This window comes from Urocampus carinirostris, chromosome 12, assembly GCF_059441175.1.
Source record: "Urocampus carinirostris isolate Australia breed hairy pipefish chromosome 12, RoL_Ucar_1.0, whole genome shotgun sequence".
Lineage (NCBI taxonomy): Eukaryota > Metazoa > Chordata > Actinopteri > Syngnathiformes > Syngnathidae > Urocampus > Urocampus carinirostris.
The window spans coordinates 34342235-34370162 of NC_142360.1; the positions used below are offsets into that span (position 1 = coordinate 34342235).

Here is a 27928-nt window from a genome sequence, read left to right on the forward strand (position 1 = left end):
TAAGAAAAATCCCCCCTTTGTCCCCACTCTACATCCCGGGGCGTCAAGTAAAGACGCGCACACACAGAATGGACAAATAAAATTAATGAATTAATTGATATATAAATAAAGTTTAGCAGACAATGAGTGAATACACCCAAATACAATAAATAAATACTTTGAACCCATTCCTTCGCTTTTGATTTAATTGTGTTGCTTTTGGTTAACGTGCTCACAAGGATAGATAGATAAATAGGTGATCGAAAGAAAAACTGCTTAAAAAAAATGACAAGCTTCTTTTTAAAAACATTGGAAATAAAGTAGTCTATATGTTAAGAGAAAAAGAAAATGTTGGAGGCAAAAAAAAACCGCTACCGTCCTGATCGCAGGCAGTCCCGCCACTGACTGTCAAGAGCGGGTAACCAGAGATTCAAAAACAAGACGTCATCCCACAATGCATCGCGCAGGCGCTCTTCCACTGGATGACCTCATCCCACAATGCACTGCGAGCATAAGAAGCTTCTCGGGCGGGCAGGGTGTGGGTCGCCCAGGCAACGCAAGTTGGCTCCGCCCTGAGACACGCCCTCCAACCAATGGGAAAGCCCTTTCGTGACATCATGGCTATTTTCGGAGAGGCAGCGGCGGCATAAGGTTTGCCTCCACGCTTGTACAAGTCAGAATATATATTATAGAGAAGAGGAAACACTAACAAAACGAAAGATCGGAAAGTTGGATGAACATTCCTACCGGATTCTTCACTCACAAAAAAGTTGGATTTATTCCTTAGAACTTCATTGAAATAACAACACTAGTTGTTTTTTCTTATTATAAAGTGCGTGGTGAGATCTTACACCGGGACTTTGTCGGACATCACCTGATAACCGGGAAAGCGTTCAATTGCCATTTTTCGGTTTCACTTCTATGAATACGAAGATGGAAACTACTTTTTACGACGACTCTCTCAGCAGTGCCGGTTACGGATACAACAGCTCCTCCAAGACGCTCAAGCACAACATGACGCTCAACCTGTCAGACCCCACCGGCAGCCTCAAGCCTCATCTCCGGACAAGAGCCGGCGATCTGCTCACCTCGCCGGACGTTGGCTTGCTGAAGCTGGCTTCCCCGGAGTTGGAGCGGCTTATCATCCAGTCCAGCAACGGTCTGATAACTACCACTCCTACGCCGACACAGTTTCTGTGTCCCAAGAACGTCACCGACGAGCAGGAGGGCTTCGCAGAGGGTTTCGTGCGCGCTTTGGCGGAGCTCCATCATCAACACATGCCCGGGGTGAGCGTCACCTCGGCGCCGGTGTCGTCCGTAGCCGGGTTAACAGTGTACAGCGGCTCGGTGCGCTCAGAGTCTCCCGTTTACGAGGATCTAAACACGTTCCAGCCCGCTATTAGTACTGTATCTTCTCCAAGTTACACTACGTCGGTTCCTAGTTACACCACCTCAGCTCTGAGCTACACCACCACCGGTCCGAGCGCGTCCTTCCCAATTTACGCACAGCCTTCCCCTTCCTCTTCCTCCTCCACATCCTCTTCGCATCTCCCCATGCTCTCTGTGCTCAAAGAGGAGCCACAGACGGTGCCCGAGATGCCGGGCGAGACGCCTCCGTTGTCCCCCATCGACATGGAGAGCCAGGAGCGCATTAAGGCCGAGCGCAAGCGCATGCGTAACCGCATCGCCGCTTCCAAGTGCCGCAAGAGGAAGCTGGAGCGCATCTCGCGGTTGGAGGACAAAGTGAAGACCCTCAAGTCGCAAAACTCGGAACTGGCCTCCACTGCCAACTTGTTGCGGGAGCAGGTAGCGCAGCTCAAGCAGAAAGTGATGAACCACGTGAACAGCGGCTGTCAGCTCATGTTGACGCAGCAACTTCAGACCTTCTGAGTTAAATAACAACAAACAGAGAAAACTGTTTTTTAAGTTGAACACAGATTTCCTGATCCTGGTTTGCGTTGTCACGTTGCCGCACCTGCAGGAAGAATCGGGGGTATGGGGGTTTCAAGAAGAAAGTACCCCAGTGCCATGAGGTCGCCTCAAAGAGGGCTGTACTGGACACGACAACAAAACAGAAGTGTTTTCTGTTTGTGTTGCCAAAACTGGACAAGACATTTTCTTGGTTCTTGGTAATCAGTGGAAAATGCATTCAGTATTAAAGCTGACTTGATTTGAACCTGCAATGGACTTTATTTTCTTGCAGCAGCTCACCATTGTCACTGAGCCAGCTCCTAAGCATCTGGGCGCCACTTCTGACTTTGTTGTCTTACTTCTTGAGTTATAACACAACGTTTTCTTTACTGTAAGAAGTTAAGCAAAATTCAAGATTTGCTTTTTAATGGGGTTTCACTCATTGCTATATGTGTAAGATCAACTTGGAGTACTTATGTTTACTATTTGTAATATGTATAATTTTTTTATGTTGAAAGTCATCAATATTTAAGAAGAAATTAAACTGTGTAAAATAAATACATGGTCTTTTGCTCTTGTCTTAGTGTGGGTGTGTCACAACAATAAGGCATGTTGTAACATGTTGCAACAGTTGAAAGGTGCAGTACCTGATAGTCAAATTCCATTAGTTTAAGTCCTTATCAAACCTAGTACACCCAGTTCACATCCTGTGGAGGGCAGTTTCTAAACAAACCTTTACATAGTAAGATTTGGAAAGGAACCATAAATCGATCTTTTTCTTGAGGCTGCCCTGCCACACCTATTTGCCAAAAGTGTGAAAAACTAACATGCCTACATTCTTTTTCACTGCATTCCTGTTTTCAATCCCTGCTGTGCAAATACAGGAAGCCAATTTTTAGAAAAAAAGATGTGTAATTTGTCAGTTTCAAGTCAAATGCAATACACCACTGAATAAATAATAATTATGAAGGCCCTACAAGTTCAACAAAAACACACAAAATAAACCAGAATTTAAAGAACATAATGAGACAGTGTTTTGTTTTTAATATGTCAGTAAAGTACCAGGGTTGAGTCAAAAAACATTTGCATTTATCTTATTGAAGAAATAGTTACCTGGCCTCACTTTTTTTGTGACTTATTAAAAAAATGTATTAAATAAAGCATATTTACTTTTGTTTACCATAAGAATAAACTGTTAATTATTAAATTCCCTGGGTAATGTGCTCACTTTTTTTATTCCTAAAAGTGTACGCTTTGTTACGACTAGCGGGTGGTGGCTGAATAAAAATAAAACACTGGGGGGCTACATAGTCCAATTCAACACATTAAATAATTTAATATTTTTTTATCCAAGACTGCGTCATAACAAACACTATTGGCACAATATAGTAAAAAAGAAAAAAACAAAGTTAACCATTTTCAAGGAAACAGAAAGGGTTTCAGAAATACAGAGGGGAAAAACAGAAAATACACAAATGAATAAAGTAAAAAAAAAAATATATGATATGTTTATCACAACACAAGAGACTTATTCCTTAACATATTATAAATGTAATTTGCACACAGGGAGTGTTTATTATATTTAAGAAAAAAAAAAAACAGCAAAAAAACACATATGTTGAGTTTTTTGTGTGTCTGTGGATACACATTTTGCTACACATTAAATTAGATTAATTGCTCTGTGATGAGTTCAAATGTAATATGATCTCTGGATAAGATGGTAAGAAAAGTGGAGATGATATGAGTGATCCAGAGTTTAATATCTCACCAGAACGTTTGTATAATTGGACATGGCATGAGAAGAACATAAGGTCAGTGGTTTCAACATTAATGCTGCAAAAACACGCATTTAAAATGTGTTCACAGCTTTAATGTATTCTGTATATGCGCTTAAAGTAGTTTATCAAACATATATCATAGATATAAACACACAACTATAAAAATTTAATGTAAAAGTGTAACATACTGCTATTTTCTATTTAATTCGGTTTTCCACCATTTTTATTGAATTAATCCCCCCATTCATTTACCTCTCCAAAAGTTTGTATTATGTATATACCCTTTTTAAAATATAAAGTGGAGCACAGATCAAAAGTTTGCCCATTGCTTGTATAAAGAAATGAGATAATTGATTTACATTTACATTAAAATATACATGATTATTTGTTCGTCTCAATAAAGTGAAATGAAAAGCATCCTACTTTGTGTTTTGTCCCCATTAAAGCATTTTTTAAATCTGACATCCTAATTAATATTAATATAATAGGAGTCCTGAAACGTAGGACCTGATGACGTCATTCCGGAAAACCACGTCCTTGTCTTACCAAATAAGGAGAGGGGCCGCTCGGAGCAGACGTCACGACGGAGTGGGCGTGTCTTACGGGAAGTGATTCCGCTCGAGTAATCCCATCTTGATACCGTAAATCACGAGACGTGTCAAAAGAGTAGGATCAAATGAAAAAATTGTGAATTCAAACGTACATTCAAATAGTAGATTCAGAAAGTGCAAATTTAGAACGAAATGACCCGAAGGAATCACCAAAATCTTTGCCATGTAGAGTTGTTGTGTTTCATTTAACTTATCATGTCGCTCAGTAAATGTGATTATTTTTATTTTATTTCTTGCAATAAATGACCACAATTTTATAGTACGGTAATCTTTTAGCAAAAACCGTGCATTGTATTTTGGGAGTCGTTTGCTGATTAACACAATGGCAACTCTCCTCAAATCATTATATTCATTTCAATATCTTAAATCATATTTAGTCTTATTAAATTTGTATATCAGTCGTGAATTGTACATTTTAAACATGTATATTTTAAGTGATGTTACTGTTCTCGCGACAATACTCTGAGAGCATACGTCACATAACTTCCTGTCATGTGACATTGTTTACTTCCGCCTTTGGCGAGTTTGCCTCTTTTCGAATATGGCTCGTAACGAAGAAAAACAACAAGGACGATTAAATAGACTTTGGCTACAGAAAGAGAGAGAAGGTAAGACAGCTAGTACACCAACAACTAAAATCGAAAGCTCCTGTAACTCTGCGGCTTGCCAGATTTATGATTTGCGCATTCTAGACGCTGGCCCCCTATATTGCTGCTTTAAGATAAATCACATACCTGTCAACCTGTACGTTTTTGCCGTACAAAGTACGTTTATTATGCATTTTAAGACATGCGCGACGTACAAAAAAATCTGTACGGAAATTCAAATTTGTCAATTATGGGTACCATCCGATATACACCGACTATCACAAAACGGCAAATCGGTCTAGTGAAACGAGTTCGCCGCTATCTCGGGATCGTTTTTTTTTCGTTGCAAACGAAGCGAGCGGTTTGAGGCTACTGTGTGCATGCGTCTGCCGCCTCGGATTTCACGTGGTAGTTATGTAGTGAAAGGAAGTCCGTCTCTTTTTAGAGAACCGTCTTTTTCGGCTCAACTCATTAAAGAGAGCCGGCTCTCAAATGGCTCACTTGCTTTGATGCATTATATTACGAATTATTATGTTGTATGAAGAAGTTAAGAAAAAAAGGAAGTATAAAAGGAGAAAATGAAAAAAAAGACAGGTTTGTGGTTATCCTTTTAATCAGAATATTACCAACAATAATTTAATGCAGATAATGAATTCATAATTTGAATAAGATAATGTATTATTCTACTTAATTATATATGCGTGTATTTTTTCCTTCTACGGTGAACGTTCAAGCTACTTAATTTTTGAGCCTTTTTTATAATAAACTTCTTTCATGTCGAGCAACTCAGTATCTCACAACAAAATGTTAATTAACAATATATATGATATAACAAAACACATGTACAATATAACATGTTAAATTACATAAACACGTTTGAAAAAAATATGGTGTAAGATTATTTTGTATTTTGCAAGGGAAAATACAACATTTTGTAAGGGCATGGAGCCGTGGAGGTTGACCGGCATGTAAATCTACCATTTTTGTTTTGCAGAAGGTCGTCTAAAAGATGTCAAGGAACGAAGACCTAAACTGGTAATGACCTCTTGTTTTCAGAGTTTCGAATAATTCAGCCGCCTTGTGTTGATACGAAATGTAAAATGTTGGACCGTACTAGAGAGTCCAAGCTTTGTCATGCAATTCAAATCGGCTTTAATGTCTGCAAATAAATATAAGCAATAATCTTCTCCGAAATACCCCTTCATAGTGTACACTTAACTCAGCATCTTCTATCAAAAAGTGGATCCCGAGCATCAAAAAGGACATCGAGTATTACTTGCAGGTACTGATATACTACTTAATGACTTTGTCTGTGTAAGAGCTGTGATGGTTGTCGTTTGTAAATTTATTATTCCAGCAATCTCAACTTTCCCACTACCCCGAGAGAAAGATTGCAGAGTTCAAGCTAAAGATGGAGGCCCTGGAAGGAGAGTACAAAAGTTTTCTGATCAAGCTACGAGTGCTTGACCCCACATGCAAGCATACACCTTGGACCCCCAGGGCTTATTGTAAAAGGAGAGCGGAAATGCAAGACTCGACAAATACTGGTCAGTGATTACGTCCAAAATATTGAAATAAATGCAGTGAATCCTCAAAGTTTGTGAGTCAAATCAAGTCACATTTATTTGTATAGCCCTTAATCACAAAATGTCTCAAAGGACTGCACAAGTTACAATTACACCATCCCCTGATCCTAACCCTACATGAGAGCAAGGATAAACTAAAATAAAAAACTTTAAAGAAAATCATACAGTGAGTGCAGAATTATTAGGCAAATGAGTATTTTGACCACATCATCCTCTTTATGCATGTTGTCTTACTCCAAGCTGTATAGGCTCGAAAGCCTACTACCAATTAAGCATATCAGGTGATGTGCATCTCTGTAATGAGAAGGGGTGTGGTCTAATGACATCAACACCCTATATCAGGTGTGCATAATTATTAGGCAACTTCCTTTCCTTTGGCAAAACGGGTCAGAAGAGGGACTTGACAGGCTCTGAAAAGGCAAAAATAGTGAGATATCTTGCAGATGGATGCAGCACTCTTAAAATTGCCAAGCTTCTGAAGCGTGATCATCGAACAATCAAGCGTTACATTCAAAATAGTCAACAGGGTCGCAAGAAGCGTGTAGAAAAACCAAGGCGCAAAATAACTGCCCGTGAACTGAGAAAAGTCAAGCGTACAGCTGCCAAGATGCCACTTGCCACCAGTTTTGCCATATTTCAGAGCTGCAACATCACTGGAGTGCCCAAAAGCACAAGGTGTGCAATACTCAGAGACATGGCCAAGGTAAGAAAGGCTGAAAAACGACCACCACTGAACAAGACACACAAGCTGAAACGTCAAGACTGAGCCAAGAAAAATCTCAAGACGGATTTTTCTAAGGTTTTATGGACTGATGAAATGAGAGTGAGTCTTGATAAGCCAGATGGATGGGCCCGTGGCTGGATCGGTAAAGGGCAGAGAGCTCCAGTCCGCCTCAGACGCCAGCAAGGTGGAGGTGGGGTACTGGTATGGGCTGGTATCATCAAAGATGAGCTTGTGGGGCCTTTTCGGGTTGAGGATGGACTCAAGCTCAACTCCCAGTCCTACTGCCAGTTTCTGGAAGACACCTTCTTCAAGCAGTGGTACAGGAAGAAGTCCGCATCCTTCAAGAAAAACATGATTTTCATGCAGGACAACGCTCCATCACACGCATCCAAGTACTCCACAGCGTGGCTGGCAAGAAAGGGTCTAAAAGAAGAAAAACTAATGACATGGCCTCCTTGTTCACCTGATCTGAACCCCATAGAGAACCTGTGGTCCCTCATCAAATGTGAGATTTACAAGGAGGGAAAACAGTACACCTCTCTGAACAGTGTCTGGGAGGCTGTGGTTGCTGCTGCACGCAATGTTGATCGTGAACAGATCAAAGCACTGACAGAATCCATGGATGGCAGGCTTTTGAGTGTCCTTGCAAAGAAAGGTGGCTATATTCGTCACTGATTTGTTTTTGTTTTGTTTTTGAATGTCAGAAATGTATATTTGTGAATGTTGAGCTGTTATATTGGTTTCCCTGATGAAAATAAATAATTGAAATGGGTATACATTTGTTTTTTGTTAAGTTGCCTAATAATTATGCACAGTAATAGTCACCTGCACACACAGATATCCTCCTAAAATAGCTAAAACTAAAAAAGCCCCACTCCAACTTCCCAAATATTCAGCTTTGATATTAATGAGACTTTTGGGTTCATTAAGAACATGGTTGTTGTTCAATAATAAAATTAATCCTCAAAAATACAACTTGCCTAATAATTCTGCACTCCCTGTATACCTTGAGAAGGGGCTTCACAAGTGGTAATCCCCCTTCCAGGATGACCAGGGTGCAATAGCTTTAGCATTGGGTAACAATACACAAGACATAGTGAACATCAAAAAAAGGTGCAGGATCAACCGCTAACTTTTTCCTGCATAACATTTTACAATTAGTTAGTGATATACAACCTCCAAAAACATTATTTTTAAAAATAAAAAATAATAATCCCTTCGGTGATAAAAAAAAAGTGTAAGTACAAGAGTATTTTTAACATTAGTTCTTTTTCATGCAGACAAACTAATATCACTTATATGTGTGGGATAGTTATTTTGCTCTAAAATATGTCATCCCATGTAATATCGTTTAGGACTTATTCAGTTCAGATGTTTCTAAGTTTCTATGAAAGATCTTTGTCGCCATCTAGTGGCGATTGAGTAGAGTTAAGCGATAGAATCTTTTTTGCCAAGTCATGTTTATTTGTACATCCCTTAATCACAAAGAGTATCAAAGAGCTCCACAGATTAAAGACTATTGCAAACCACTGACTATTATGACACCACCCCTTATATTGTCAACATAAAATATAGGTTATTCATATGCAGGGTCGGGTAGGGGTACTTTAACTTGATTACTTTCAATTACTTTTGGATTACTCCAATACCAAATATGCTAATAAAACACAAAAGAAACTAAATATAAATAAAATGATGACTCACAACACGTGGTAAGCTTTCTCTCCTGGCTTTGATCTCCGGCAAAACTAACATAAAATGCGACAGAAACAAAATGAAAATAAATCCAAACAGCTTGCCAACATCATATTTGCCGTTCCATTTATTCCGTTACTCCCCAAGCCTGCACAAAATTTAGTAATTTTATTCATATTTAGTTTCTTTTGTCTGCTGTCATTGCGCCCTATTGTCCATTGTTTTGACATCAGTCAATCATATTGTGTACTTTGATATTCCCCACTTCTTATCAATTCGTTTATCTCTCTCACAGTGGACATGCACCTACGATGAAAATTTCAGACCCGTCCATGCTTTCTAAGTGGGAGAAATAGCAAAATAGCATACGTATTCTCTTCACTGTACATGCCAACCTTTTGACATAATGCTAAATCTAATTCACCCTGGTCATCCTGAAAGGGGGATTACCACTTGTGAGGTCCCTTCTCAAGGTTTCTCTTTTTCCTCACGCTGCGGTTTTGAGTGGTTCCCTGCCCGCATGTTGGTTTAAGATCAGGTGATTGTGTAATTATAATCTTGTGCAGTCCTCTGAGACACTTATGTGATTAACGGCTATATAATTAAATGTGACTTGACTTGACACTCTACGCACAAAACACAATCTATGTATCAAATACTTACCGTAAATACCGGAATATAGAGCGCACCTGATTATAAGCCGCACCCACCACATTTCGGGAGAAAAAACGATTTTATACATCCACAAGCTGCACCTGTATATTAGCCGCATGCGCCCACATTGAAAAAATGCAACATAAACACAAAATTAGGGGGGGGGGGGGGGGGGGGGGGGGGACAGTCCAAAAATCACAGCTGGCAGAATGAACAGAAAATGATACCGGTACTTAAGGTTTGATGCAGCCCTGCAGAGTCCGGGTGCCCGTTGAAAGTAATCCAAGGAAAAAAGTGTATATTTCCAAAGGTAAGGGTGGGAAAAATATATATCCACTATTGTCGGCCGCTTCCACAAACATGACTCACCTTTACTCCACTTCCGGTCAGCCCGCGTTTGCCCCGCCCCTTCTTTCTCATTTGCTCGTGCAAAACATATCAGAATACGTTTCTAAAATAAATACATTACAAAAATATAGAGTTGCAAATACATATTATACATGGTTACACACATTTACAAAGAAAGACGGTACACCGAGAGAGTTTTCAAAGCTTTGATAATAATATTATAACTTTCATCCCAAACGGTGCCTGTGAAGGGTAGCAAAACGCTACTACCAACACGCTCGCGACACAGTAAACGGGTCTGTTAGAAAAAACATACCGTATATGTAGAAACCTCGGTAAACCGTCCTCATCTTCTTCCTTATAACTAACGTCATCAAAGTCGTCTTCCTTCAGTATGGGAAAGAGACTTTGTCATATAGACGCCGTCCTACGCTCCCTTATTCAAAAACACGCTAGCAACACACTCGCAAAGTAAAGTTTATGTGCAGTAACTCTGTTTCCTCCTTCATCGGACTGCTCGATTGCGTTTAGCTTGAAAGTTGCGTCTTGTGCCTTTCTTTTTGCAATTTGCATGATGAGGATATGTCTACGCTAATTTAATTTGCGCACAAGCTAAAAAGTTGCAGTCTTCCTCGGCGCATATATTCCACCGGTCTAAATCTTACCTTTTGTACTCGAGCGCCGCTGACGGCCGTTAGAAAAATTACATAAATTGGCCGCATCACTGAATAAGCCGCAGGGTTGAAAGTTTGGGGAAAAGGTAGCGGCTTATAGTCCGGAATTTACGGTACTTACTTTCTTCACTGTAATTTGCAAGTGCATCAGAACAACGGTGCACTGAAAAATACTGCAATGACATTAGCACTAACATATTTCCATTTTATACAGTTATTTTTTTGCCTTTCACTTTTAAATTGTGGTGAATCGCTATCTGCTCTTTTGTTGTTGTTGGTTTTTTTTTTTCAAAAGCTACACAAAAATAAAATCATTAACTTGATAGGGCCACTGTGTAAGCAGTTACTAATATTTTTTTTCTGTTTTTTTTCTGTAGCAAAGAAGCCAAAGCCCCTCACTCCACTGTTCAGCTATTCAGAGAGCAGTTTGCCGACATCCATCCCAACCACGGCGACGTCCTCCAAAGACCAAGATCAACCCCTTGCTTTCGACCACTCGCGCCTGTCAATGGTCACGGCATCGATCAGGGGAACGTTAGAAAACAAGGGCGTCACAGAAGCACAGAACCTTGCGAGGATTCTTCAGCGTTCCTTACCCAATCTGGGTAACATGCCGGCAGAGGTCAGTTCTGTAGCTGGGCAAAAGGTAACCCCAGAAGAGTCGCAAGTGAGAACAGTGGGAAAATCTTCCGACGGTCATCTGCTTGGCTTGGACTGTTACTCCTCTTCCGGTGAGGAGTCTGAAGTGTGATTTTCATTGAGGAGCAATATAACACTTTTTAAATTTCTAACTTTGAACTGGGTGACAGTTTGGTCATTTTAAATGGTATGCCTATGTTTAAAATTAAATACTGCATTTCACAGGACCCAATAGCGCTCGTTTTCTCCGTTTTTATTGAATAAGAGGGAGAGTAAGGCTTGATTCCACGATCTGATGACTGATGGACAAAAGGAGCGAGCGGTGCGGAAGTGGCACTTCCGTGTCTGGCGAGGAGGATCGGAGACAGGCGGGAATAGCAAGTCGTTGGCCGGGACTGGAGATCTAAGGCGGCGTCGAGTTCGTAAGCGAGGTCGGTAGCAGGAGGTAGGCAGGTAATGGGGCAAAACAGGTCAGGTAACAGGCAGGCAGAACGGGGCGTAGTCAGGTCGGGAAACAGGTTGGCAACAAAGATCAGGCAGAAAAAAGCAGGGCAGGAACGGAGTCGGACGAAAAGGCTTACTGAGCTGAAGGCAACAGTTTAAAGGCAAAAATGGTCAGGTAACAGGCAGGCAGAACGGGGCGTAGTCAGGTCCAGAAACAGGTTGGCAACAAAGATCAGGCAGAAAAAAGCGGGGCAAAGGGCTTACTGAGCTGAAGGCAACAGTTTGCATAACGATCTGATGGCTTCCTCTTGAAGGCCGGGGGTTTAAAAGGAGAGTGACAGCCAATCAGCTGTCTGGGCTATTGGCGCCATTTAAGCCGCCGTAGCTGCGCTCAATCGGCAATCATGACATGATAGTGTAAAGTTGACAAGTTGAGGGATCAGAGGGAATTGTAGTCCCTGTCCCCGGTTATTGGGTTATAAAATGATACAATATTACAATAAAAAACCCTACTTGCATACTATGACAACAACAATACCAGTAATTGATTATAATTATCACTCCCTTCGACTGTCTCATTGTTCTTCTCTCTGATGGGCAAAGCGAGAGTAGTTTTTGGTAACAGGTGAATAAGTAAATGTTTACAGGTACATTATGCTGTAGTTTCATTTAAACGAATGCTTGGGGCTGTAAAATGGTTTGTTTTTGGTTTTCAATGTATAATGTACAATGTATAATTGTGTGTGTGTTTCTGTGTATATATGTTTGTTTTTCACGAATTGATCCTATTACTGTTTTTTTGGGGAACGTATTCATATTGATGAACCAGGGTCTATTGTACTGCCATCTAGTCACAATACTTGAATAGAATAGTCTTTAATGTCATTCATTCAAACATAGTGGACAGTGTTTACAAGAAGACTAGAGGTGTCACTCCAGGATAAACATGTAATAAAAAACCAAGATAAAAGTATTAGGTATGACTCACTCAGCCGAGGCTCGAACCAACGACCACCAAGTCTCAGCGCGGCCCTATTCCAAGGCCACTGAGCTGGTCAAGATTGTGCAAAAATGAGAACGAATCAATAAAAAAAAATTCTATACATAGACAAGCTATTTCTTCCAAAGTTTTTTTCTTAATAACCCTCCAGACTCTGCATAGGGCATCTGATGATTTTCTGGGTTGTGTTGATGACTCTGTAAGGTTCTTTTGACAGACACAAAAAAGGAAAATAAATTGTATTCCTGTGATTTTATGTCATCTATTTTGCATGTGAAAGTGAACTCCTAATCAAAAGAGAGGCTTAGTTTTGTTCAAGGTTCTGTTTTTGGTCTTGCCAAAACTAAACTGAATTACCTGGAGCCTGATTTTACAAATTGAAAACAATGAACCACTTTATGTTATTTTAAATTTGCTTTTTGTTTGTTTAACAGTAAACGGAGTAACAAAGTATAACAGGGCCAAAGATTGAACTTTGTGGTACTCCACAGGTTTGCTGAGATAGCTGAGCTTTAGGTGACCGCAAAGGTTTGTTCTAAAACATACACATATAAAGAGCTTATAATATATTTTCTATTCTCCTTAACACATATCCAATATAGTAATGATGAGCTATTCTTTGTGTCATAACAGATCATGTATTATTGTAGACTGATCATTAACTGTATATATAAACAAAATGCTGCAGTCAAAATTGGAGGCTTTGTATTTGTAAGAGAGCAACTATCTCGCTTACAGGGACAATACATTAACTACACGTCATTATACATTTGCATTAATTTTTTCCATGTGTGGTTAGGGGTGGGGGTGTTTCAATGTGTCAGAAAGCTGTTTTGTATCAATGTTTTTTTGCTAATTCGCATATATGACCACAAGACTTTTTGAGATTTGCTATGATTCACAGGCTCCCATGCATTGTAGATGCCACTGGTCATGTTCACACGGCCCTTCATGGTGCTCACAGGGCTTTTCCAGGTTAACCTTAGCCGCCCATCAGTAAAACCGACATCAAGACCCATGTGGACCGGTAAAATTGAGCCACAAGAGTAAGGATGTTCAATACAAAACAGTGTGAGAACGTTGCAGGGTGTCGGAGGGAAACGAGGGGGCTCGAAAACCACAATATAATGCAGAGGAAGTGTTCAAGTTTCTTGCAAGCGGTTCATCAGCATTCTCACACTGCATATATATTGCTTCTTGAACACCTTTCTTTAAAACACCATGACCTCATTATGATTTGCACGTGTTCAAGTACAGAAGATGGATTTTTACATTGTAAAGATACATCAAATTTTGTATTTGACTTTTTTCCACCAAATATAAAAAAATTGTGAATATGCTTGATGGCTGTGTTTTGCTGCTGTTGGTGTCGGTGGATTTGTTCAGACCGAGGACAATCGACTTTGGCCTGGACGGATCTATTGTCACTAACAAAGATGTTATATAATGAAATTGTGAATATGTTTGATTTTCGAGAAGGTTTGTTCAAACCTCACTTTGTGTTTGCTGTTAAAAACGTAATATTGGAATATAATATTGTGAATGTGCTTAATTGCTGTTGAGATTGTCATGATTGTTTTCTGTTTTTAGTGTCAATAAATTTGTTCAAACCAAAAAAATTTCATCTAATGTTACATTTTGAATATTTTACATTTTAGGTTGGAGTTCAAAGTATCATAGTCATGCATATACTGGCCTTCTTTTAAGGCTGGCATGTCATACTAATTTTAGCTCAGGGGCTAACTTGGTAGTAGCAAGGCTTTGATGCTAGGTTCTTAGCTTGGCCTTTAGCAAGGCTTTGATGCTAGGTCCTTAGCTTGGCCTTCTTTTGGCTTTGATGCTAGGTCCTTGATGCTAGGTCCTTAGCTTGGCCTTAGCTTGGCCTTTTGCCATGATCTTTGATTTTTGCAATCTGGAGATGGAATAGGAGCTTGCTCTGTCCGCTCCACGCATCGGCCCGGTATTGCAGTACCTCCGGGAACGGTGCATTCGCAATGATCGCAGCAAGGCTTTCGGGCTAGGACCTTAGCTTGGCCTTTTGGCTAAGAGTAAGTGTCCCGGCTCCTAGGCTTTGTAGCGTATTATGAACTGACCGATAACGGATAATGGATAATGAATAACGAAGATAGAACAATAACCCTTAAAAACCCCAAAACCCCATGTATGTGTATATGTATAAGTGTTTTTAATATTTATATCGAGAAAAATTGTGCAGTTTGGTCACTTTGAGTCTCCGTAGTTGGTAATCCTCGTTGTGCTTCGTAGCAAGTCAAGTCATTTTTATTTGTATAGCCCTTAATCACAAAGAGTCTCAAAGGGCGGCACAGACAACAGATTATTGCAAACCACAGACTATTATGACACCATCACCTGATCTAAAACCTACATCAGAGCAAATAATACACAGATACACAGATATTGTCAACATAAAATATAGGTTATTCATATGATATAGAATAGAAGTTTGTTTTAAGCTTAGATTTAAACATCTCCACTGAGGTTGCAGCTCGAATCTCAGGGGGAAGAGCATTCCACTTATTTGAGGTTGCACTTCACAATTCAGCAACATCTCGTGGTCAAATACAGTGTCCCTTTTGAAGGCAAAACATTTTGGGGGCTATTTACTTTTTAATTTCACACTCAATTCTGTATGTACCAAACATTTTATACAAATCCTTAAAAATCGAAACGATGAAAAAATAATAACAAACTTCTGTCATAACCGTGTTTGAGGTGATGCCACTAAAAGTTTAAAGAGTTCAAAGAGTTCAAAGAGTTCAAAGAGTTCAAAGGTGTGAGGTATCAAAGAGTTTAAAAGAGCACTCGCAACCTTCACTGCTTTGCTGGATTATTATTCTTCACTCTTGCTCATTGGCAGAATGTCAAGCTTGATGAAATCCTGTAACTCATGGTCTCCTCGCCAAGGTGTTTTCGACATTGATCAATCTACTTGTGAGTACTCATTTTGTGTCACTTTGCATTCTTGTTTTCTGTCATTTGAGTTAGTGCAGCTTCAGCGACACACTGCTATCACAGTCTTGTTCCACGGACAGACTGAGGAGATCATTTCTTCCTCATGCCATGAGGCTCTTTAACTCCACCCGGGGGAGTAAAAGCCCACATTAAACCACACCCCCACATTGCATATTACCCTATTTTTATTTCAGTGTGTATTTTATGTAGCACTATCTAAATACTCTATATCAACACGTTACTTTGGGTATTTAAGTATTATATTTTATATATTTTTATTACAGTGTCTGTTTTACGTAGCACTATTTAGATACCCTAGATCTACATGTTACATTTGGGTATTTATGTATTATATTCCCTTTACTTTATTATTGTTTTATTTTCAACACAAGGATAATGCTGGAAGTGTGAATTTCCCTGCGGGGATGAATAAAGTTATCTATCTAGCTATCTAGCTATCTAGCTATCGCATTCAGGAGGCTGAATCAATCCAGTCCTCAATAACTCTTGTATGGCAATAAAGAAAATACTGCAGCTACAGCTGCGACACATATAAAAAAAACAATAACCCCATCAAAAAATAATAACCCCATAAAATTGCAGTATATATTCAGGAGTATAGCTACATTTTACTCACCGAAAATCTTTTTTTTGTGCACAAAATCCAACCTCCTTTTTCCCCCAAGACGATTTCAAATATTATGTTAAAAACAAAAAAGACCAAAAACAGAACCTTGAACAAAACATATGTACATATGTTCCATTGTGTTTCAGTTCCATTAAGAAATTATTTGCCATCGCCATCGAATCAAATGCTGAAAGTTAAGCCTGTCCTGTCACATTTCTGGCATACGTTTTTAGAATAGAATAGAATATAGAATAGATATATCTTTATTGTCATTGTTACAACATGGGTTGAATATATTGTGACAACAAAATTGGACGTGGACATTTTTGGTCCTATTTCCATTAGTCCTTGCTGCTAAAATCAGGATTCATCAAGGTTTTCTCCGCAAAACTGCAAGTGTTTGTCACCCCTACAAAACCTACAGTTTTTAATAAATGCATTTTTATTACTTCGGAGACTTTACGCACACATCTTTCCTTTCCACTCTACTTTATGACCACAAGCTTGTGTAAAAAGAAGAAGCATTCTTTAGAAGTAGGAAAAGTGACTGACTCATGATATACGAAACGGGAAGTCTCAAGTAACTATGACATCTTGATATGTGCAGGGAGGATTCATTTGTGGGTGGTGGTTTTCCTTGCAAGACAGCATATCATCAGTTTTACATATGTTTACCAATTCCATCGGTGCCATGAGTTACAACCACAGCTATCCTTTCAATCAAGTGTTCCATGTGGATGGAGTTCAGCATCCGCAGCCGGCCCGGTTACCCGCTTGGCACCACCGGAGCCGGAAAGCGGGCGGCTTCAGGGGCTTCATCCCCACGCTCGCCACTGTGGTTCTGATGCTTTTTCTGCTGGTGTTTGCGGCCCTGGGCTTCGGTGGGTACCTGATGCACAACATGCAGCAAGAGCTGAGGGACATGAGGAAGGTAAAGTAGCTTGTTTATTAAATTGGTGTTCTTCTGTAGGAATGATTCTCAGATCGTTATCAAAAATTCTGTTATGATTAGATTTTTAATAAGAGTGAGTAGCGGGGTGGGCCGACCGGAGTTGTGGGGTGTACGGGGTTTAAATATTTGGTTAGGGGCCTTGGGCTTGGACACCCAATTTTTCAAATTTGCATTTAAGAATAAATATGCACGTATAAATCAATATATATATTTTTGTATTTGTTTTTAAACAGATTAATTGATCATAATTGGTTCAGAAACACTCCAAATTAAACTATAGTAATACATACCTTTCAACCTCCAGGGCTCCATGCCCGTACAAACTGTCGTATTTTCCCGTACAAAATACATAATAATCGTACACCACATTGTTGTTGTTTTTTTTTCGGAATGATGCATGATGGGAAATCCCCAGGCGGTAGACGCATGCGATTGACAGATTTGCGTTTTTCTGTACAAAATTTCCTAGTACGTCGTACTCGTCTTAAAATGCATAAAAAATGTACTTTGTACGGCAAAACCGTACAGGTTGACAGGTATGGTAATACATTAGGTCCCCATTTTGGGTACTTAATTTGATATTTAGTTTTATAGTATTTTAGTATAATATTTTTAAATATTTTTGTAATATTACTGTAATAGTGTTTTTGCAGTATTTTTGTTGTATTACTGTCATAGTATTTCAGGTGTAGTATTTTGGTATTACATTATTACTGTGGTTGTAATTTTATAGTATTTCTGTAGACTGTGACAGCAGTGTCTGAGAAGCTTCAGCGACAGACTGCTGTCACAGTCTTGTTCCACGGACAGACTGAGGAGATAATTTCTTCCTCATGCCATGAGGCTCTTTAACTTCACCCAGGGGAGTAAAAGCCCACATCATATCACACCCCCACATTGCATATTACCGTATTTTTATTACAGTGTGTATTTTATGTAGCACTATCTAAATACTCTGTATCAACACGTTACATTGGATATTTATGTATTACCGGTATATTCCTTTTACTTTATTATTGTTTTATTTTCAACACAAGGATACTGCTGGAAGTGTGAATTTCCCTACAGGGATGAATAAAGTATCTATCTATCTATCTATCTATCTATCTATCTATCTATCTATCTATCTATCTATCTATCTATCTATCTATCTATCTATCTATCTATCTATCTATCTATCTATCTATCTATCTATCTATCTATCTATCTATCTATCTATCTATCTATCTATCTATCTATCTATCTATCTATCTATCTATCTATCTATCTATCTATCTATCTATCTATCTATCTATCTATCTATCCATCCAGCATCTCTTTTTCTCTTTAAAATTGATGCAAAAAATATAAAAGGTCCCTGTTTTTAAGCACTTAATTCGATACTATTTCGTTTTTTAGTAATTGTGTGGTATCTTTGTAGAATTTATGTGGGAGTGTTTTTGTAACACACATAAAGAAAGAGACAAGGGGGAGAAAACTGGCACCCTATTTTCTTCTTTTTTTTCATCAGGACTATCAATTCACAAATATTAATTTATTTATCTATTTATTTTACTTTTATTTTTTTATCATAAATTAGTTATTTATTCATCTATACTTTCATTTTATTTTTTACCATTTTCATTTGGCATGATGAGATAAAAAGCCCAATTTAAAGGCACAGCGTGTGTTATTTAACCACTTTATATCACTGTATGGTGGAAACATTTGTTGGCCCGGAGAGGGATGGGCACCACCAAGCTGTACTTGCCAAAGACACGGCACAGAAAATGGTGCCACTACGACCGTAGTGGTTAAAGGATACACCCACCACCAACCCATCGTGTAGTGCAGGGGTGTCAAACTCATTTTAACTCGGAGGCCACACGATAGAACAAACATTCTGTCGGGGGCCGGACTAGTAGATTAAAGAGAAAGAAAAAGAGGGATAAAGAAATAAGAGAAAGAGGGAGGGAAAAGGAGACAGGGTGGGACAAAGGAAGAAAAAAAGGGAGAGAGAGGGAGAGCGTGAGAAACAAGAGATAAAAAGTCGTGAGAGAGGGGGAAAAGAAAGGGAGAGGAAGAGAGAAATCCAAAGAGAAAATAGAAAGATGGAAGGAGAGAAAAGAAAGCGCGAAGGGTAGAAAGAGAGAAAGAGAAAAGAGAGAAAAGGAAAAAATAAAGTTAGAGCAAATGAAGTTAAAAAGACACAGAGAGAGAACAAGACAAAGAGCAACAAAGGAAGAATGGGAGAAAAGGGGTGGGGGGAGAGTGAGAGAGAGAGAGAAATACAAGTACAGTATCTTTGTGAGAGAAACCTGGCTTTGGCAACATCAAGTTGACATATTTCAACCTGCAGCTTGTTTTTCTCTTGCGCTTCTCTGAGTGTTGTCTCGCAGGCCGGATTCAATCCCTTAGCGGGCCTGATCTGGCCCGCGGGCCGCCTGTTTGACAACTGTGGAGTAGTGCGATTAAAAATTAAAAAATTATTAATAATAATAATGTGAAATGGTCTTGCGGGCCGGATATGATTACACGGCGAGCCGGACGTGGCCCGCGGGCCGGGAGTTTGACACATGTGCTCTAAACATAGTTTAAGTTTAGCTTTAAATTATCGATGTTTCCGTTTATTGATGTGAATAATGATTGATCAGTCCAGAAGGATAAAAGTATAGAGACACACAAATAAATCATTCACGTGTTTGATACTAACAAACAAAATGGCTCATCTCATCTCATCAGCTGTACCGCTTATCCTCATTAGGGTCGCGGGGGGGCTGGAGCCCATCCCAGCCATCTCCGGGCAGTGGGCAGGGGACACCCTGAACTGGTTTCCAGCCAATCGCAGGGCACACAGGGACAGACAACTCATTCGCTCATTCACACCTAGGGACAATTTGGACCGGACAATTCACCTGAAATGTTTTTGGAACGTGCGAGGAAACGGGCAAGCACGGGGAGAACATACAAACTCCGCACAGGAACTGGATTTGAACCCACGACAGGTTCCCATGACATGAACTGTGCCGCACAAGCGCTAACCACTGCGCCGCCGTGCTGCCCCAAACAAAATGTATTTACATGAAAAAGAAAATTGGGGGAAGAAATTCGGTAGCTATAATTAAATGACTGATCCATAAACCCGTGGTTAAGATAATCAACAAGTTTAAATGATTAGGAGTTTTTTTCACAGCATGTCAGAAATAAAGTATAATTTGTCCCTGCACCAAAAACAGCTTGTTGTAAAATCTTCTCTCGCCTACCTTTGGAAGTTTTGTGACAAATAAGCTGTGATCTCCAAACAAACAGGATGTTGCATGACTATAAAATGCAACTTTGCGGTTTTGTTTCTATCAGATGTCACGTGAGCTCGGAAAAGTGCAAGAGATGAGCAGAGCCGAGAAGCAAATCAGTGAGTCATCATTCTCAACTGTCCTCACAATACTCCCAAAATATGTTAATTGTTACTGCAATGTGGTGCTTTCAAGGTTTGGGTGAAGCTGGAGAGGAAAAGGAGAAAAAAAGTGAGAAGGAAGAAAGGACTGCAGCGCATGTTATAGGTCAGCACTTCCCGTTTAGTCTTTGACCTCTCCAAGGGTGTAGTTTTGGCAGGGACGGAGGGGACGTGTCCCCACCAATATCGAGCAGCATTGTTTTGTCCTCACCAATATCATGTTGTCATTTTAAATGCGAACGTCCACACCAACAACCGACGCCCTTGGTCCTTTATAGATAAGGCAAATTCCCCTTCTACAACATTATTCCAATGTCAGTTAAGAATAGAAGATGCCACATAAGTCATGATAAATAAAGATATAAAGACTTACATAAGTACCGTATTTTCCGCACTATAAGGCGCACCGGGTTATAGGGCGCACCCCCCAAAAATAGTTTTTGGTCCTATATTTTCCCATACATAAGGCGCACCGGATTATAAGGCGCTACAATGGGAACGTCGACAAAACAGTCAGATAGTTCAGTCAAACTCATTACCCCCTTAACATACCGAAAGCTTGCAAAGAAGCAAATACGTGTCTCAGACATGTACGGAAACAGTGTCCGTACGATGTCACCAATCACTCAAATGCATCGTTCCAAATATAATTCGAAAGGTTAAAGTTTTGGGATTCAAGAAATGCCAAACATTTCTTAGTTTCCATTTTATTTTTTGCTGGCAACTGTGTGGACTGCAAAGTCAGAATTTTATTGTGCAGGGAAACGGGGTTCTTTACTGTGCATATGACAATAAACACTTTGTATTGAATTTAGTTTAAAAATAGACTCATCACAGAAACATCAAGATCGTTCTAAAACAAGCTTCGGGAAAATATAAATCCGCATAGCTCACCTAAGTTCTCTTGCAGCCATCATGTTCAATAATGATACGTAACCATGGTCTTCTTACAACCGTGAGTGTAGTAAATCCAGGAGAGTAAAATATTTACAAATACAGAATAGTAAAAAATGTTTTCTCTATGCTGTAGTCCAACCCAACGTGTGATTCACATTCATTTTTTTCAGCCAATTGCAGGCTTTGTTTCGCCCCTTTAGCCTATGCGAGCCTGTAAATGATAAAAAGGATCCGCCCTCTTTACCTCCGAATAACTTTAGCCAATAGTGATCGATTCAAATGATGATTGACACATTGGTTAGGAAATGAAACGCCGACATATAAATCCCAGCATACACCGCGGACGACTTCGCCTTCGGGGGAAAATCCAGTCGGCCGCTGCTTGCTTTAGTTGCAAGACTTTGCGACTAAATATTGATCCATATATAAGGCGCACTGTATTATAAGGCGCATGGTCAGCTTTTGAAAAAAATAAATAGAATAGAATAGAATAGAATATACCTTTATTGTCATTGTTACAAATGGGCTAACATATTGTGACAACGAAATTGGGCGGCTTTTAGGTGCGCCTTATAGTGCGGAAAATATGGTAATTGTATTCGACAAAAATATATATACTGAATTTATATTACTGTACGTATGATTATTTCAAAATCTGCTAGTATGTATGATACATATTAGCAGTGTTTGGCGTGCGTCTTATACGTCGGGCGTACAACTTACACAACAATGTCTGCCCGGGTGGCGGACAACTTTTTCTAGAAAAAAAAAAATCTTTGGTTTTTATTTCTTATTTTGTTATCTTTTTCAAATCAGACGTTTGCCTTTTTCCGATTTCGAAATCTGTGATCGGTTTGCAAATTTCGGAAGTTCGTTTGGTAAGTTGCTAACTCGGCAGCCAATCAGAAGCCTGCATCAAATGCCTTCGTGCTTCCGGACTTTCCCGAACGTTATAAGGTCGCGCATTTGCATATTATTTTCCAAAGTAGACAGAGAACACAAGAAAAATGGAGAGGTGGTTTGGAATTAAGCCAAAACCTCAGCCCCAGAAGAAAGATTCAAAAGAAGCTAACAAAATTGATGACGCTGCAAAACGCAAACGTACATTAAAAGCATCGTGGAAAGAGGAGTTCATGAAACTTGTCAATCTTTAATACTTTGCAACAATGGGTTTTTTTGTGATGAGTCATCTAATTGTGTTTCAGTTGTGAAAAATGGGGCAGGCAACTTTATGGCTGGGCAGGCAACTTTTCAGAGTTGTCTGCCCGGTGTCCTGTAACGTTTTGTCACGAGTTTCAGACACTGATATTCAGATTCAGATTCAGATCTACTTTATTGTCATTCTAGTACACGTGTATACAGAACGAAATGTCGATACATCTGACCCGCACAGTTTCCTTGAATGTACAGATATCAATAAAATGTTGTATTGAGTTGGAGTATTGAGTACTAATAATATACTAAATAATTATGGCTATGTATAGTATTTTACAGTAGTGCAAATAGTGCAAGAGGAGCAGCTAACCAGATGTGCAAAATGGGCAGTCAGGTAAACAAGTCAGGTAAACAGAACAATAACACTGTAACAATAACACTGTAAGTACAATAGTGCAGAGAAACAGATGTGCAAGGAGTGGCTAGCTATAAAGAACTGCCAGTAGTGCAAAAAGTCAAACAAAGCCAACAGATGTACAGATTAGCAGCAGTTTAGATTTACTATGTGTTTGATTGACCATTTAACATACATACATATTATATATACCGTACATACAACATTGTCATCGTAGATTGCCAATATTGTAGCGGTATTATTTATTGTCTCTCTTGCTGTGACTAAATAGGTAACACATTGTGTTTGTAAGGTTTATTATTACTAATAGGGAGGGTTGTATTCATAAATAGGGGAGCAATTGGCGGAGGTTGACAGGTATGAGATTGTGAGACTGTTGATGAAAAAGTAAACAGTGTCTACTTCTGTTACAGCAACTTTAAATGAATGAACACACACATAAATTAGAGCACAATTTTTAAATTGTTTGCCTGGAGTAGTTTGCCTGTTCAAACTGGATGCGGTGATGCTGGCGGTAAATGGTCATGAGCGGTTAGCAGTCACGAGCATTTTCTAGCGGTGAACTACTGTTCGTGAAATGAATTTTCCTCCGTAAAAAGATTACGATTTCGGTAGCGAATAAAACAAATAAAACTCATATACTGACATGTTGTTAGGAAAATAAACTATTAAAATGTACCGTTTACCAAATTGTTCGAATTAGTTATCTGACTTCATTAACCAAACACAACATACATTCTGTCCTAACAATGCGTGCTCGTTTCTTTTTGGGAAAATATGGACAAGAGACCGGCATTCCCACACGGGGCCACATTTAATTTCTTAAAGTATTTAACTAAGTGAACTCCATCGAATTAGCCGAATTAGTGTCGCTCGAGTCTCTGTCAAGCCTTTTCTCTCGTTCTCCCTCGATCTTCTCCGATCTTCTGAAAGTTCTCCCGGCCCACGCCTTTTTCCGCCAGCTGGTGCGCCGGCTCCCCCCTTGGGCGCGCCAGGAAAAGCCCCCACGTGGCCCCACCATCTCGGAGAAGAACGTCTCGATGTCTGTCCTTGTGTGTCTGGCCTTCTTTGTCAGAGTCCTGTTATCAACAGAACTAAACAAAATATTTACATTCGGAACGGCGTGACCTGAAGCTCACTCAGTGAAAATCTTTATTGCACTCAATGAATGTAATTTGTATTTGATCGTACAAAATCCCTTATAGTCAAATGTATAAAATCCTTTACTACCTAAGACCCAAGCAACTCGGAGGGACCATTCATGAATAGAATGAATTAGAATAGAATATACCTTTATTGTCATTGTTACAAAATGGGTTAACATATTGTGACGACAAAATTGGGCATGACACTCCAGTTTCACACATTCACAGTGAGGTAAAAGACCCAAGAAGATAAAGGGGCAGAGAAGATAAGGTTATAAAACAAGGAGGATAAGGTTATAGTTATAATTTACACATTTTTACCCAAGAAATGTAGGCATATAGGATGTTACATACAGTTTGGTATCGTAGGGTTTGTGCAATATGCATTTGGTGCAAAAATAGACATCATAGTGCAAAAAATGGTCAACATATGCATTTGGTGCAAAAATAGTCATCATAGTACAAAAAAAGATAGTCAACATTGTGCAAGGTGAGCAGTAAACATAGTGCAGTCAACATTGTGCAAGAAACATTGACATGAGTACCATGAGCACGTTATAGTAAAATGTATAAAATCCTTCATCGTATAAAGAGGTACCACAATATTTCTTTCAAAAGTGTTACATCAATGATTTTTGTATGTTTTTTTGGGTCCCAGGCCGAATTGAAAAGCACATCTCCCACAGAACGCTCCGCTGGGAGCCACGTGTGGGCGCAGCATTCACCGGCGGCGGTGCGGTCTACCAAGCGGAGGACGGCGCCTTGCAAGTCAACCAGAGCGGCCTCTACCACATCTACTCGCGAGTCGAGCTCATCTTCCTGCAATGCTCGCCCACGTCCTTCTTCATCCACAACGTGTTCGTGAGGTCGGCGAGGGCGGTCCCGGACGCGGTCCTGATGGAGGCTCACCGGGCCGGGTTCTGTTCCCCACGAGACGGGACCAGAGAACGTCACGCCTGGACCGCCGACAGTTACCTGGCGTCGGCCCTGAAGCTTCGGCAGAACGACAGGATCCTAGTCAACGTGTCGCACCCGCAGTTTCTCAGTCATTCCAATCATGGAAACTTCTTCGGTCTTTATAAGATCTGATCGGGATCGGGATTCTTCAAGTGATGAGCCGGAGGAACTCTATCGTTGAATCCAAGACCATTAACACTAAAAGTGATTTGCGTAGGATAATATTTATTAAACGCTTTTTTTATATTATGAAATGAAATGATCTGCATTTATATAGCAAGGCAATGAAGACTTCCCAAAGCGCTTTACAATGTGCTTCACATTTACCCATTCACACACACTCACACACCAAGGTGCAAACCTGCTTATTGCGGGCATTAGGAGTTCAGTGTCTTACCCAGGGACACTTCGACGTGTAACACAGAGGAGCCGGGATTCGAACCTGCGATCTCTTGATCCCAAGACGAGCGCTCTACCTCCTGAGCTAATGCCGCCCTATATTATGTAATAATGATAATAAAGCGAGGGCCGTAGGTGGGGTGCATCCATTTTTTTAAGGTAACATATTTTTAAAGGTGAAGTGCATAGTTTGAGGTGCCCTATCTGCTTTTATCATCGGTGTTCCGGCCACAAAGCTGAAGGGAAAGGGGCAGAGGGGAGGAGAGTGATACTGAGACAGTGCTGGGGGTTTTCTTTTGTTCCAGGATGAAAATGGTGAAAGTAAAAAACTGTTTCAAATACCTTCCAAATGCCAAGTCAAGTCAAATTTATTTATATAGCCCTTAATCACAAAAATTACCTGATTTTAAACCACCATGCGGGCAAGGAACAACTCAAAACCTCAGCGTGAGGAAAAAGAGAAACCTTGCAGGCGTTGACATGCTTCAGGTCAAACGCTGGTCCGCTGACTCATCTCAAATTGTCCTTCTCCTTCGTGTCACCACCAGGCAGGCAGACGGAAAAAGACAGGACAATACAGAATATGAGGTGGGCATCAATCATAAGCTTTGGAATAGAAGTGTGTCTTAAGCCTCGATTTAAAAACTTCCATTGAGGTTGTAGATCTTACCTCCGGAGGCAGGGCATTCCATAGCACCGGGGCCCGGATGGAGAACACTCTCAAGCCTGCAGACTTCTTGGCTCTCGGAGTCACAAGTAGACCGGCATTTTCCGAGCGCAGACTCCGTGCAGGAACACAGGGGGAAATCAAATCAGAGAGATAAGAGGGTGCAAGTCCATGCAAACATTTATATGTTAATAAGAGAACCTTAAATTCACATCTTAAGTGGAGTGGGAGCCAGTGCAAGTAGGCCAATAAAGGAGTAATATGCTCAAACTTTTTGGTCCTAATTGCCCCTAGGTGTGAGTTATAGGTCTCTGGCAACCATGGCGGCAGCAAGTAAGAATATTTTACGGACACAGCTCTTAAGGCTTTAGGGGAAAAGATAGCTGGGATGGGCTCCCAAAACTCTAGTTCGGATAAGCGGTGCAGAAAATGGATGGATGGATTTTTGCGAGAGGGGAATTATGTATTAGTGGTATTGGTATATGGTATCTGGTTAACAATTACTATTCAAGAGAACCAGTCCAAAATAATTTGCTCAATAACTACTAGTTCCTGTTCTGTAGTTATTATCATTTCTTAATTTTTGTCGTTGTCGTAGTAACTTTTACATGGGTAGTTGGTGATGGGAAAGAGTGGGGAGGTGTTGTTGAAGGATGGTGGGATGTTTGGACGCGTTCTAAGGGATGGGCAGGGCACCTGTATGATGCGGCAGGGGTAAACCAGTGAAAGCTGTCGGACCCTGCTGTTGAACAAAAGAGTGTGTTGTGTCACCCTGACCCAAGTGACATGGCCGCTTTCTTGTGTCCCGTTTTCATCTGGAGGGACGAAAGCATGACCAACTTGGGTGCCGAGGTGCCTAACTTCTTTGTGTGTTTGGGCATTTGGGTTGGCCATGGTCAAAAAATGTTTGTGTGTTTTTTGTGCTATTTCTTTCCCCTTTTTATTTTCTTTGTTATTGTATGTGTTTCACTTACTGTCAGTCACCCCTCTTGAGGGATATGACCAAGGTAGATAGATAGATAGATAGATAGATAGATAGATAGATAGATAGAATACACATAAAATCCTCTAATTTACACCAGCCAACTCCAAATACATATTTATTTGAGCTTTTGAATTTGCCAAAGTGTTATGATGTGTTTTGTTGTTTGTGTTCTGGGGGTTGGATGTGCAAGCCAGTTCATTTTGAATTCACGCCTCAGTTGAAGAAGTCACATTTAGGGGAAAGGCACATGCAAAGGAAATGCCTGCACTTCCTTCAAATGCCAATATCGACTTCAAGTTTCGATTTCAGATTGCGGTAAGAGAAAAACGAACAAATGTTATTTTTTGCTCTCTGCTTGCTCCAGCAAAAACTTCCAGTCTTGAGACAAGCAATTCATCCATTGCAGTAGAGAAACCAAATGTTTTTCCTGCTTATTTTTTATTGTTTTTCAACTGTTTGAAAAGGTGGCTTCACACGGAAAACAAAAACATTGTGCAGCTTTGTTACGCTTCTCACTAAACTCTTAAGGTTGATGTTGATAACATCCATCCATTATCTGTACCGCTTATCCTCAGTAGCACGAAATCAGTTTGTCTCATATGCTCCGAAACGGTGGCACCTACTTTAAGTGGCACTTTGAGACTAAGCACAAAGCATTTAAACAATCATACCCACGGAAATCTGAGCTACGG

At 40.0% G+C, this 27928-nt stretch overlaps 3 protein-coding genes and 1 non-coding gene across 6 annotated transcripts; all 4 read left to right on the forward strand.

The window, feature by feature from the left end:
• The first annotated feature begins 619 nt into the window (after window positions 1-619).
• jun (Jun proto-oncogene, AP-1 transcription factor subunit) lies at window positions 620-2461 on the forward strand. Its single transcript, XM_088349913.1, has one exon. It carries the CDS (start codon window positions 901-903, stop codon window positions 1867-1869), a length of 969 nt encoding a protein of 322 aa, XP_088206039.1. The 5' UTR covers window positions 620-900; the 3' UTR covers window positions 1870-2461.
• A 2307-nt stretch (window positions 2462-4768) lies between these two features.
• Window positions 4769-12881, forward strand: LOC148355674 (uncharacterized). Its single transcript, XM_088350135.1, has 5 exons — window positions 4769-4887; window positions 5861-5901; window positions 6074-6148; window positions 6224-6413; window positions 10925-12881. Exons 1-5 carry the CDS (start codon window positions 4821-4823, stop codon window positions 11296-11298), a joined length of 747 nt encoding a protein of 248 aa, XP_088206261.1. The 5' UTR covers window positions 4769-4820; the 3' UTR covers window positions 11299-12881.
• Window positions 12882-14442: 1561 nt separating this feature from the next.
• LOC148355675 (U2 spliceosomal RNA) lies at window positions 14443-14624 on the forward strand. Its single transcript, XR_015852342.1, has one exon. It is a non-coding gene; the product is annotated as a U2 spliceosomal RNA (small nuclear RNA).
• Window positions 14625-15489: 865 nt separating this feature from the next.
• faslg (Fas ligand (TNF superfamily, member 6)) lies at window positions 15490-27476 on the forward strand. Of its 3 annotated transcripts, XM_088350131.1 has the most exons (5): window positions 15490-15582; window positions 16957-17162; window positions 20520-20574; window positions 20651-20722; window positions 24887-27476. In XM_088350131.1, exons 1-5 carry the CDS (start codon window positions 15510-15512, stop codon window positions 25315-25317), a joined length of 837 nt encoding a protein of 278 aa, XP_088206257.1. In that variant the 5' UTR covers window positions 15490-15509; the 3' UTR covers window positions 25318-27476. The 3 variants fall into 3 exon arrangements, with proteins under 3 accessions (XP_088206257.1, XP_088206259.1, XP_088206260.1); XM_088350134.1 differs by lacking the exon at window positions 15490-15582 and having other exon boundaries at window positions 16923-17162; XM_088350133.1 differs by lacking the exons at window positions 20520-20574; window positions 20651-20722 and having other exon boundaries at window positions 16839-17162.
• The last annotated feature ends 452 nt before the right edge of the window (window positions 27477-27928 follow it).